Raw genomic sequence first — 12,769 nt, forward strand, 5'->3', positions numbered from 1 at the left:
TTGGATTACCCGATCTTTCTCTGAAATGGCCTGCTGCTTATTCTGTTGTGCTTCAATTTGCTTTCGCTCTCCTTCTGTTGACTTAATCACTATGTCAGCTTCCTTTGGATATGAGTTTTCTTTGGATGCTAAAGCCTAGGAGACATAGCAGTCAGCTAAAATAAAACAAAGTAATGCAAGATGCATATATATTTGACCTTAAAACATAATTACCTCAAATATATTAGAATTTCTGCCACATTTTAAATAATCAAAATAACATTTTCTACTCTAATTCAAAATCTTTCTACTTATTAAAGTAAAAAGTAAAATAAGCATATAATAAATCTAATGTGCTTCTCATTTCAATTAAAATTAGTATCAAACACCACATACTGCATGTTTTGACTTATAAGTGGGAGGTAAACACTGGGTACACATGGACATAAACACAAACAACAGACACTATAGACTACCTGTTGGGGAGAGAAACATTGGCGGTGGGGAGGGGAGGGGATGAAAAACTACGTATTGGGTACTATGCTCACTATCTAGGTGACGGAATCATTCATACCCCAAACCTCAGTATCATACAATATGCCCATGTAAAAAGCCTGCACATGTACCCTTTGAATCTAAAATACAAGTTGAATTATTTTAAATAAATAAGTAGCATCCATTAAAAGTAGTTGCTCATTTATTCAACAAATATTTATTGAATTTCTATACGGGCCAGAAACTGTTTTAGGAGCTGCTTTCAGACATAACAGTTCATTACAACTACATCACCAAACTTCTCAAATTCAATATTCACAGTCATTATTTGACCTAAGGCAAAATTTTAAAAATATATAATACAGTTCACAACTATAATCAAGTTAACATATTTACCAGATCTTATGTGCAATAGTAATGGTAATATTTAAAAGCACACTTTCCCCAATCACTGTCACTTTTCTCTCAATGTTTCAAACAGTGCATAAGCCAAAAAGGAAGAAAATCAGTGGGATAAAAAAATAATAATTCTGTCATCTGAGAAAGAGTAAAGCAGCAGTAGTTCTAAAGATCTCAGGCAACTTTTAGAACAATCAAGGGTCTTTAAATACCATTACACTCCCTCTAGCTTGCAAATTCATTTAGTAAAACTCTATAGTACAAAGAATTAAAATTAGAAAATCTCAATATTAAGAAATCTATAGTACAAAATCTATGCAAAAAGCTTTACTTCTTCAAATAAAGGTCATTAAGTAATACACTTAATTTAAATAACTATAGTTTACCTGACTGATTTTCCTGAGTTCATTTGTTGCTTCAAAGTTATTTGGTTCTAGTTCTAATACTCTTTCATAATCTAAGTAAAAGAGAAGATAAAAAAAATTTTTAAAGATAGGTAATATTTTAAAACCTGTACAAAACAATCTTTTGTTGCCTGTGACAATTAGGCAACTGTCCTACAGCAAAATAAAGGAGAAACAAAGAAATACTATCATTAGGCCACCGAACTTTCTTTTTTTGAGACAGATTTCACTCTGTTGCCCAGGCTGAGTGCAGTGGCACAATCTTGGCTCACTGCAACCTCCAGTTCCCAGGTTCCAGTGATTCTGTACCTCAGCCTCCTGAGTAGCTAGGACTACAGGCACACACCAACAAGTTCAGCTAATTTTTGTATTTTTAGTAGAGACAGGTTTTCTCCTCGTTGGCCAGATTAGTCTCAAACTCCTGGCCTCAAGTAGTCTTCCCACCTTGGCCTCCCAGAGTGCTAGGATTACAGGAGTAAGCCACTGTGCTGAGCCAAGCCACTGAACTTTCTTCTTCTCCCCCAGGGCAGACAAAATCCTATGACAAACCATCTTCCACCAGCCCCAGGAAGGATACCTGCTATCATAAGTTGTATATCATAAAACCAAGAAGCAGGCCGGGCGCAGTGGCTCACTCCTGTAATCCCAGCACTTTGGAAGGCCAAGGTGGGCGGATCACCTGAAGTCAGGAGTCAAGACCAGCCTGGCCAACATGGCAAAACCCTGTCTCTACCAAAATTACAAAAATTAGCCGGGCATGGTGGTGGGCACCTGTAATCCCGGATACTTGGGAGGCTGAGGCAGGGAAAATAACTTGAACCCGGGAGGCAGAGGTTGCTATGAGTGGAGATCACACCATTGCACTCCAGCCTGGGTGAAAAAGCAAGACTCTGTCTCAAAAAAAAAAAAAACCTAAGCAGCAGCAAAATCCAATTAAATATCAGCTTTATTCAGATTTTGTGATTTATAATACACAAACCTATTTTATGAAATAACAGAAGGCTTAGAATTTATAAGTGAACAAACATGTGTTATGAGCTTTAAACACACTACCTCTTGCCTCACTAAAGCCAACAAGACATTTTAATGCCTATTTTACAGATGAGAAACTGAAAATCAGAGGAGATACTGGTCACATAGCTAGTACTTAGTAACATGAGAATTTGAACCAAATTCTGATTGGTGGCAAATAATGCATTCTTTCTTAAAAATATCAAGGTATCATTTCAGTTGCAAAAACGACCTTTGTTCAAATACAGAAAGCTCTCTGAAGGTAGTAACTGTGATTACTCAGTATTCTCTATATAGCATCTGTGAGATAACACTGTTAAAGAATTTTTTAGATAGTGACTAGAAAATACCTTTTTTGGCCTCTTCTAATTTTTGCAAAGCAAATCGAGCAGCACCTCGTCTGGAATAAGCCTTTGTATAACTTCTATTCAAGGCAATTGCTAAATTACAATCAGACTCAGCAACAGCAAATCTGCAATTTAAAAACATTAAAATATATAAAGTTAGTAAAACTAATTTACTAAACCAAAACTTCAAAATTTGTTTCTGAAATCCTTGAAAAGGGAATTTACTTACCCACTGAAGGCATTTTTCCCACCTCCTTTTAGTTAATTAAGCATAATAAAAGCAATACTGCCATTCCTCAAAGATATTGTGGGTTTGATTCTAGACCACCACAAGAAAGTAAATGTCACAATAAAGCTAGTCACACAAATTTTTTGGTTTTCCAATGCATACAAAAGTTTTATTTACACTATACTGTAATCTAGTAAGTGTGCAAAAGCTTTATGTCTAAATAACAATGTATATACCTTAATTGAAAAATACTTCATTGCTAAAAAATGCTAATAATTATCTGAGTCTTTAGTGACTATTTATCTTTGTGCTGTTGGAGGATCTTGCCTTGATGTTGATGGCTACTGACCGATCAGGGTGGTGGTGGTAGCATGTGATGCTGTTTGATAGCATTTACATAATAGAACTTCTTTCAATATTGGAGTCAATCCTCTCAAACTCTGCCACTTTATCAACTAAGTTTATATAATGTTCTAAATCTTCAGTTGTCATTTCAAAAATGTTCATGGCACCTTCACCAGGAATAAATTCTATCTCAAGAAACCACATTCTTTGCTCATCCATAAGAAGCAACTGATCATCCATTCAAGTTTGAACACAAGACTGCAGCAATTCGGTCACATCTTCCTCCACTAAAATCTTTAACCCCTCAAAGTCATCCATAAGAGTTGAAATCAACTTCTTCCAAACTCCTGTTAACACTGATATTTTGACCTCCTCCCATGAATTATGGACATTCTTAATGGCATCTAAAATAGTTAATCCTTTCCAGGTTTCAATCTACTTTGTCTAGATCCACTAGAGGAATCACGATCTATGACAGCTATAGCCTATGAAATGTATTTCTTAAATAACGAGAATTGAAATTGAAAATGACTCTTTGATCCATGGGCTGCAGAACGGATATTGTGTTAGGAGGCATGAAAACAACATTCATGTCCTCGTACATCTCCATCAGAGATCTTGGGTGAGTAGGTGCACTGTCAGTACACTACTTTCAAATAAACCTTTTTTTTTTTTTTTTTTTTGAGACAGAGTCTCGCTCCGTCGCCCAGGCTGGAGTGCAGTGGCACGATCTGGCTCACTGCAAGCTCCGCCTCCCAGGTTCACACCATTCTCCTGCCTCAGCCTCCCAAGTAGCTGGGACTACAGGTGCCCGCCACCATGCCTGGCTAATTTTTTGTATTTTTAGTACAGACGGGGTTTCACCGTGTTTGCCAGGATGGTCTCGATCTCCTGACCTTGTGATCTGCCCGCCTCGGCCTCCCACAAATCTTTTTTCCTAAGCAGTAGGTCTCAACAGTTGGCTTAAAATGTTCAGTAAACCAGTTCATAAATAGATGTGCTGTCATCCAGACTTTGTTGTTTTACTTATAGAGCACAGGCAGAGTAGATTTAGCACAATTCCTAAGGGCCCTAGGACTTTTGGAACGGTAAATGAGCACTGTCTTCAACTTAAAGTCACCAGCTGCATTAGCTCCTAACAAGAGAATCAGACTGTCCTTTGAAGCCAGGCATTCTCTCTAGCTGTGAAAGCCCTAAATGGCACTGTCTTCTAACAGAAGGCTGTTTAGTCAACGCTGAAAATGTGTGTGTTGTTTAACACAGTCACCTTCATCAATTACCTTAGCTAGATCTTCTGGATAACTTTCTGCAGGTTCTCCATCAGCACCTGCTGCTTCACCTTCCACTTTTATGTTATGGAGACAGCTTCTTTCCTTAAACCTCATGAACCAACTTCTGCTAGCTTTCAACTTTTCTTCTGCAGCTTTCTCACCTCTCTCAACCTTCACTAAATTGAAGAGCATTAGAGCCTTGCACTGGATTAGACTTTGGCTCAGGGGAATGTTGTGGCTGGTTTGATCTTCTATACAGACCAATAAAACCTTCTCCCTATCAACAATAAGCTTCTTTTGCTTTTAATTATTTGTGTTCATTGGAGTAGCCCTTGGGACAGAGTCTCACTCTCTCGCCCAGGCTGGAGTGCAGCAGCATGATCTCAACTCACTGCAATCTCTGCCTCCTGGGCTCAAGCGATTTTCCTGCCTCACCCTCCCGAGTAGCTGGGATTATAGGCATGCGCCACCACACCTGGCTAATTTTTTGTATTTTTAGTACAGACAGGGTTTCACCATGTTGGCCAGGCTGGTCTCCAACTCCTGACCTCAAGTGATCTACCCGCCTCAGCCTCCCAAAGTGCTGGGATTACAGGTGTGAGCCACCATGCCTGGCCTCACTGTACGGTTATTAACTGGCCTAATTTCAATACTGTTGTGTCTCAGGAAATAGGGAAGCCCAAGGAGAAGGAGACAGATGGGGGGGCAGGGGCAGCTGGTCAATGAAGCAGACAGAATGCACAACAACATATGGGTGTGCTTGATGGCTCTCCAAAACAATTACAATAGAAACATCAAAGATCCCTGATCAGAGAACACCATAACAGATACAATTATAATAAATCTGAAATACTGCAACAATTACCAAAACGTGACATAGAGACACAAAGTAAACACATGCTGTTGGACAAATGGCACCAATAGAGTTGCTTGACTTGCCTGATATAAGGTTGCCACAAACTTTCGTTTTGTAAAAACAGTATCTGTGGACGCAATAAAGCGACACACAATAAAACAAGGTATGCCTATAATTCCTAATGGTGAAACATTAGTAGCATTCCCTTTAATGCGAGAAACAAGAATGCCCGTTATCACTGCTTTTTCTTGGTATTACATACAGGTCTTCACCAATGCAGTTCCACAAGAAAGAAACACAAGGACTAGAAACAAAGAAAAAGGACTGAAATTATTCTCAAATGATAAGATGGTCCAAAAAGAAAACTCAAAACAATCTAGAGACATTGCTGGACGTATTATAAGTTTAGTAAGGTGACTACGAGAGACCAACAAGAGACAAACAAACAAAACATCTAACAAAGACCTACCAAACACAGATGCAAAAAATTGTAAGACTGTTTTCAAAGACATTAATGACAATCTAAGTGGAGATATTTCACATTCATCTATAATAAAGTACAAAAACACATAATATGATTCTCTCCAGACTGATTTATAAATGTAATACAATTCTGATCAAAATCCCAACAGGGTATTTTAAGGAATTTGGGAAGATGATTCTAAAAGTTACATTGATGAGTAAAAGTCCAAGAATACCCAAGACATTCCTGAATAATAAAAGGTAGGAGAATACGCAGTACACTAAATACTAAGACTTACAATTACAATGCTATAATAATTAAAGATAGTGTGGAATGGATGTAAGGACAGGCAATAGACCAGTGTAAAGAACAGAGAGATGAGAAAGTGATCTCGGCAAACATGACATATGACAATAGTAGCATGGCAGATCCACAGGGGAAAGTAGGGCTATTCCAAAAATAGAGCTGGAAAAACCTTCAGCATATGTGAAAACACCTAAATGTGAAAATTAAATCTTAAAAATGTTTAGAAGAAATTAGAGGAGACTATGATGAACTCAAGCAGCAAACTATTTTTTTGAACAAATCATTTTATAAAGTCCTAATCTTTTTAAAAAATCAAGAAGTTGAAATATATTAAAATTGAATGTTTATATTCATTAAAATTCCATAAAGAAGATAAGCTACAAATTGAGAGAAGACAATTATTATGAAAAAGACCAAAAGATTAGTTATCCAGAATAAAGAACTCTCAAAATAAATCAATAGGAAAAGCCTTAAAAAAAAAAAAAATGGCCAAACACCAAATAGGCATATCACAGGGAAAAAAAAGAAAAAAACAAGAGTGGAAAATATATAAGATGCTTAACCTTACTAATAGTTGAGAAATGAAAACCTTACTAATAGTTGAGAAATGCAAAATGTCATTTCAAAGACACAATGAAATGCCATTTTATACCCACTAGATTGAAAACAATTAAGAAGCCCAATTATATCAATGTTGGTAAGGGTAGGAAATAGGTATTACTATACACTGCTAATGAGAATGTAAACTCATCCATTTACCTTTGTAACAACTGTGTAACAACAAACTACCTTTGCCATCATCCTGTGAAGCTGAACATCTACACATCTTATGACCCGACACCAAGAAACATATAAAAATGTTCACAGCATTGCTGAAATAAGGAAAGAAAGGACAGAAGGTGGGCAATAGAAAGAAAGAGGGACAGAAGGAGGGAAGAAAGAGTGGGAGGGAGAGAGAGAAAAAGAAAGGAAGAAAGGAACGAACCAACAATCCGGCAACACAAGAATAGACACATAATGGTATATTTCTAAAAAGAAATTATCCTATATAACAGTTACAATGAGAGCTCTAGAGCTATAAGCATCAAAACAAAAATGAATCATAAAAATATAATAAATAGGTGAGCCACAGAAAACTACACACAGTATGACATACTTTTAAACTCAAAAATAAGCAAGATTATACAATATATTATTTAGGAACATATACATATATAATAAACCTTTTTTAAATCAAAAGGATGACAAATATATAATTCAAGATAGTGGTTAACTGGGAGGGAGGCAAGGGACAGGATACAGAAAGGAGCATCAAGGTAACTTCAAAAATAATGGTAATGTTCTGGTTCTTGAGAGGGGTGCTTATATAGGCTTATTTTAAACTATTCTCTGTAATTCATGTATATGCCACATATATTACAGATATCGAATATTATAAAATGTAAATATTCCCCTAATTTTTAGAAGATTAATATCAAGAGTTTCAAAGACATAAAAATGTTATTTAAATAGTAAAAACTCAGATACCAATAAAATTTTATTTCCAAATAATTAAAACAGTAAGAATGTCTTCCTTGATGGTGTTTATCTTTTTAAAAAACCCCTATGATAGGTTGGTTACCTGCATGTGATAAGACAATACCACATTTATATTCTTCCACATCATTTACTTTAAAAGTCGGTATGACTTAAAGACAAACAAATGTTGAAACACATTTTAAGTATTCCATAAAAAATGTTCTCTAGATTAAATAGTGGATAAATGGTTTTTCAAAATGACAGGATATTAATTTCTAAAAATATCCAACTAACTTTTTTAGCTTTGTGAATTAGAAAAGAACACTATTACTGAATTTTTAGAGGAATACCTCAGTAAAGTGAGCTATGGGAACAAGGTTTTAGCACCAGATGTTTAAAATGGCTTAAACAAAATAATTCAATAAAAAGGAGTGAGCTATAAGAATTTACAGTTGAAAAGAAAATGCAATACATTTTCAATCTGTCTTCCACACTTTATTCCACACTTTTTTTTTAATAAGTCTCCATATATACATAAGACATTCACATTCACACACATTACAGAAAGTTCTTACTTTTTCAGTCTAAAATACGCTGACGCTCTGTTCGTTGGCAACACGGGATTATATGGATCAGCATCCATGCCTTTTGTGTAGCAGTCAATTGCTTCATCATATTTTCCTTGTTTGAAGTATTTATTGCCCTGAAAGAAAAGAAAATTATATAAAATGATCTTTTTTACAAATTCTGAAATTCACTACAGTTGACCCTTGAACAACTCAGGTTTGAAGTGCATGGGTCCACTTAAATGTGGATTTTTTCCAATAAAAGTCTACACCAAGTGTGCCTGCCTCCCCTTCCACCTTTTCCACCTCTTCTGCCTCTGCCACCCGAGAGAGCAAGACCAACTCCTCCCCTTCCCCTTCCTCAGCCTACTCAATGTGAAGATGACAAGGATGAAAACTTTTATATGATCCACTTCTACACAGTAAAATATATTTATATAAATAAATACACATTCTCTTCCTTAAAATGTTCTAATAACATTTTCTTTTCTCTAGCTTACTTTTCTGTAAGAATACAGTATATAATACATATAACACATAAAATTTGTGCTAATCAACTATTTGTATTATCCATACTGCTTCCGGTCAACAGTAAGCTATTAGTAGTTAAGTTTTTGGGGAGTCAAAAGTTATATGCAGATTTTTTACTGCATGAAGCACTGACCCCACATTGTTCAAGGGTAACTGTACATGGTCACTGTATGGGCACAACCCAAGAGCCCAAGCAGAAAAATGAGTAAAATACCCAGCATTATACTCCTTATTGACAATGCCAACCTACAGAAATGTAACCAAAAAAAAGCATCAAGAGTTTAATCTGAAAAGAGTTCCACCTTTGTGAAAGTAATATAGCTGGTTTTATAATAATGAGACATCCCTCAGGGAGATACTGAACATTCCAAAAAGTAACCAAAGATAGCCTTTGATACCCGGGAGTGGAATATAATATTTACGCCAAGAATCACACACTAATTTCAAGTTACTTCAATCTACTACTAAAAACACTGGACAACTCCAGGTACAGTCCAAGCATTTTACATAAAATAGTTCACTTACTACTCATTAAGAACCCACTGAGGTTGGTAATATTATTATTATCATTTTGCAGATGAGAAAACTGAAGTTCAGAAGTTTAAAGAACTTATCAGAGATTTGAACCCAGGTAATCTGGCTCCAGAGCATGTACTCCTAACCACTATGTTACAATGCCTCCAGAGAGGGATGTAGCCAATAACAACATAAAGTTTAAACACCTACTAAAACTATGCTCAAGAAACTTTAGGATCCACATGATTTTCAACATCTCCTGCTTACCTGAAAAAAAACAAAACCTAACTAATTAGTACCTTTTCTTTTAAAACAAGAGCCTTTTGTGAATCTACATGAATCCCATCTTCTTCCGACTCTGATTCTTGAGAGAGAGACTCATGGGTACTATCGTCTTTGTCAAGCTCATCAAGGATACTGTCCTAAAATCAAAAGAAGGAAAACAGGGGTCATAATTATATGATTAGGAAAAAAAAGAAAAAAGACATACTAAAAAAATACACTCAAATGAATGTAAATTGTTACAATCTAAGGACCTACAGGCTTACAAAGCAACCCAAATCTCTCATTGTTAAGATTATATCCAGAGAAAAAGATGCCTTTGCTTAGAAAACCAAGATCCAAACCAAGAATCTGACTTTGAACTCATAAAGCTAAGTCAACAGACTGTACAAATCACCCCTAAATCACAAACTATTAGCAGCTAGGTCTTATGGCTTAAAGGAAGTTTGCAAATAGCCCTAAACTAATATAATTAGCACCCAGTAGCAGAAAAAGTTTAAAAAAAAATTTTTTTTCTTCCTTATTTTAAAACAAAAAACTATTTTAAAACGAACAAAAAAAGAGCACATTAACTCCTAATCTTCACAATAACCTATGAGGAAGGTATAATTACCCATGTTTTTCACTTGAGGGAACTGAAATGCAGAAGTTAGTTAACTCATTCAAGGTCACTCAGCTAGTAAGTGACCAAGTCTACTCCCTCCAAGAGCCCTCAATCGATATGTTATACTGTCTCTCAGTGTATTCCAAAATATAGCTGCCCCTACTAAAGGAAAAATAAAAAGTGTGCTAGTCCCACGATTCTCAATCTCTTTTGACTCACACTACTTTCATGGTAATAAATAATTTCATAGACCGCCACCAGAATTTTCCTCTTATTTTTTATATGATAAAATAATGATTTTTAGTAAGATTTTATTTTTATTTTATTTTTGAGACAGCACCTGGCTCTGTTGCCTAGGCTGGAGTGCAGTAGTGTGATGTCAGCTTACCGCAACCTCCATCTCCCAGGCTCAAGCCATCTTCCCACCTCGCTTTCCCAAGTAACTGGGACTACAGGCATGCACCACCATGCGCAGCTAGTTTTTTTATCTTTTGTAGAGACGGGCTTTTGCCATGTTGCCCAGGCTGGTCTGGATCCTAAGCCCAAGCAATCTGCCCGCCTCAGCCTCCCAAAGTGTTGGGATTACAGGCATGAGCCACCGTGATGACCATTAGAGTTCATTAAAGCACATTTAAACACAAACTTTAATTATTATGTAAAGAAAATTCTTTTTGCATTCAAACACTAAAGTTATTTACGTAGGAAAAAAATTGCTTATAAAAATAAAAAAACTATGCATAGTTTCATTAAATGAACACTGAAACATGGACTAAAATTTAGCTATGTGTTTTAGCATGAAGATTCTAGAAATACCACCAGCCTACCAACATTGTAGCAGGATTATCCAACCCTGCTATGCTGACATGTACAGAAAACTAACAGCAGCAGAACACTAAAGCAGCTGCTCAGATCTGAACTAGAATGAAATGGGAATTAAACAACTATATCTTGTATACAGACACTAACATGACAATTGCAAGCTATGCAGTACCATCTTGATGGCATTGTCCACATACAGCAGGAGCTCAATCAATATCTGTTGAATGAGTAAATGCCTGTGTAGAAAACATCTCTATAAGAAATCATCTGAGATGATGCCTTTCAGGAACGGGCATTATAAGAAGACACCAACTGATGAAAAGGAACAGGCTATATAACAAAAAGTCACACACACAAAAAATGAAGACAGGCTACGTGAACTTGAGAATAAATTCTGTTTTCAGAAAGTAGTTCCAACAGTGATAAATTCAAGACTCAAAATTTTACTTCTCTTATATTGGGACAATCCTGAAGCAGATGGCAAACTAAATAAAAGTCCCAGTGCTCTCTTAATTAGCCTTAGTTTTATTAAGAAAAATACCACACAAATAATTTGGAAAACTGTTTGACAGTATTTTCTAAAACTAAATGTATTTATAAACTATGACCCAGCAAATCTCCTCTAGGGTGCTTATATTCACCAAAAGACTAATACAAGAATGTTCACAGCAGGTTTATTCATCATAGCCCCAAACCGCCAACAATACAAAAGTATTATCAATAAGAGAATGGACATACAAATTGAGACATCCACACAATGGAATTCTGGTCAGCAATGAAAAAGAACTGCTGCTACTCACAATATGGATCTCATATAATGACAGCAAAAGAAGTCGAACTTAAATAATGCATACTGTATAATACATTTATATGAAATTCCAAAACTATCTACAGTATGAGAGGTCAGAACAGTGGCTACTTTTCAGAGGTCATCTACTGAAAGGAAGGCCTCTGCGAGGCTGGAAATGTTTTTTTTTTTTTTTTTTTTTGAGACAGAGTCTCCCTCTGTGGCCCAGGTTGCAGTGCAGTGGTGTGATCTTGGCTCACTGCAACCTCCGCCTCCCGGGTTCAAGCCATTCTCGTGCCTCAGCCTCCCAGAATGTTCTGTATCTTGATCCAAACAGTGGTTTCACAGGTGTACACTTGAGTAAAAATTCAGGAAGATGCACACTTAAGATTTTTGGACTTGATACACATTATACCTCAGTAAAAATGTTAAACAGAAAAATGCAAAGAAAATAAACAGAGAAATCACACAGCGGTTACTTCTGGGAGGAGAGGTGAGAAAAGAACATGGGATTAGAAAGGAGCATACCAGTAGCTTCAATAATATTGGAAACATTCTCTTTAAGTTAGATGGTAGGCTCATGTATTCATTTTATTACTATGCTTTAGAACATACATCTCTACATATTCTTTGGTATGAATCAAATATTACATAATAAACACTTGTTTAAAAACTAAAGAGGAATATATATTCCAAATTCATCAGTTGGTTATCACATCCCCCAACATACACACCCCTAACCACATCAACCTTTAAAGTAGATCAGAGTGCAGAATAGGGCTGGCCAACAGGTTCTCTTTCACAGGCTGACACGACAGTGGCTGCTTGAAACACTGGTAAAGGGTTGTAAGGCAGAGCACTGGTGGTGATTCTCCAAGTATGTTGTGTATCACATGTGGGAGATGGGAGGACACATATCTGCTATCCCAGTCTAGAAGGGTAAAGAAGCCCACCTTCCTAGGATCAAGACAGGCCTATGTTTATTGTCACACAGCCCCAGTTCTAAGACTAGACACAAAGGTACTCTCTTTTAGCAGATTT

At 36.3% G+C, this 12,769-nt stretch overlaps 1 protein-coding gene across 2 annotated transcripts in view; it reads right to left on the reverse strand.

Annotated features, from left to right (window-relative positions):
* The window catches only part of RPAP3 (RNA polymerase II associated protein 3), a 43,620-nt gene that overhangs the window by 25,617 nt on the left and 5,234 nt on the right, over positions 1-12,769 (reverse strand). For both annotated transcript variants that reach the window (XM_054443056.2, XM_054443057.1), the window contains exons 4-8: positions 9,536-9,658; positions 8,199-8,326; positions 2,639-2,760; positions 1,260-1,330; positions 10-135 (exon numbers count right to left, since the gene is read on the reverse strand). In XM_054443056.2, coding sequence (XP_054299031.1) covers positions 10-135; positions 1,260-1,330; positions 2,639-2,760; positions 8,199-8,326; positions 9,536-9,658 — 570 coding nt within the window. The remainder of the gene's footprint in view (positions 1-9; positions 136-1,259; positions 1,331-2,638; positions 2,761-8,198; positions 8,327-9,535; positions 9,659-12,769) is intronic.

This window comes from Pongo pygmaeus, chromosome 10, assembly GCF_028885625.2.
Source record: "Pongo pygmaeus isolate AG05252 chromosome 10, NHGRI_mPonPyg2-v2.0_pri, whole genome shotgun sequence".
Lineage (NCBI taxonomy): Eukaryota > Metazoa > Chordata > Mammalia > Primates > Hominidae > Pongo > Pongo pygmaeus.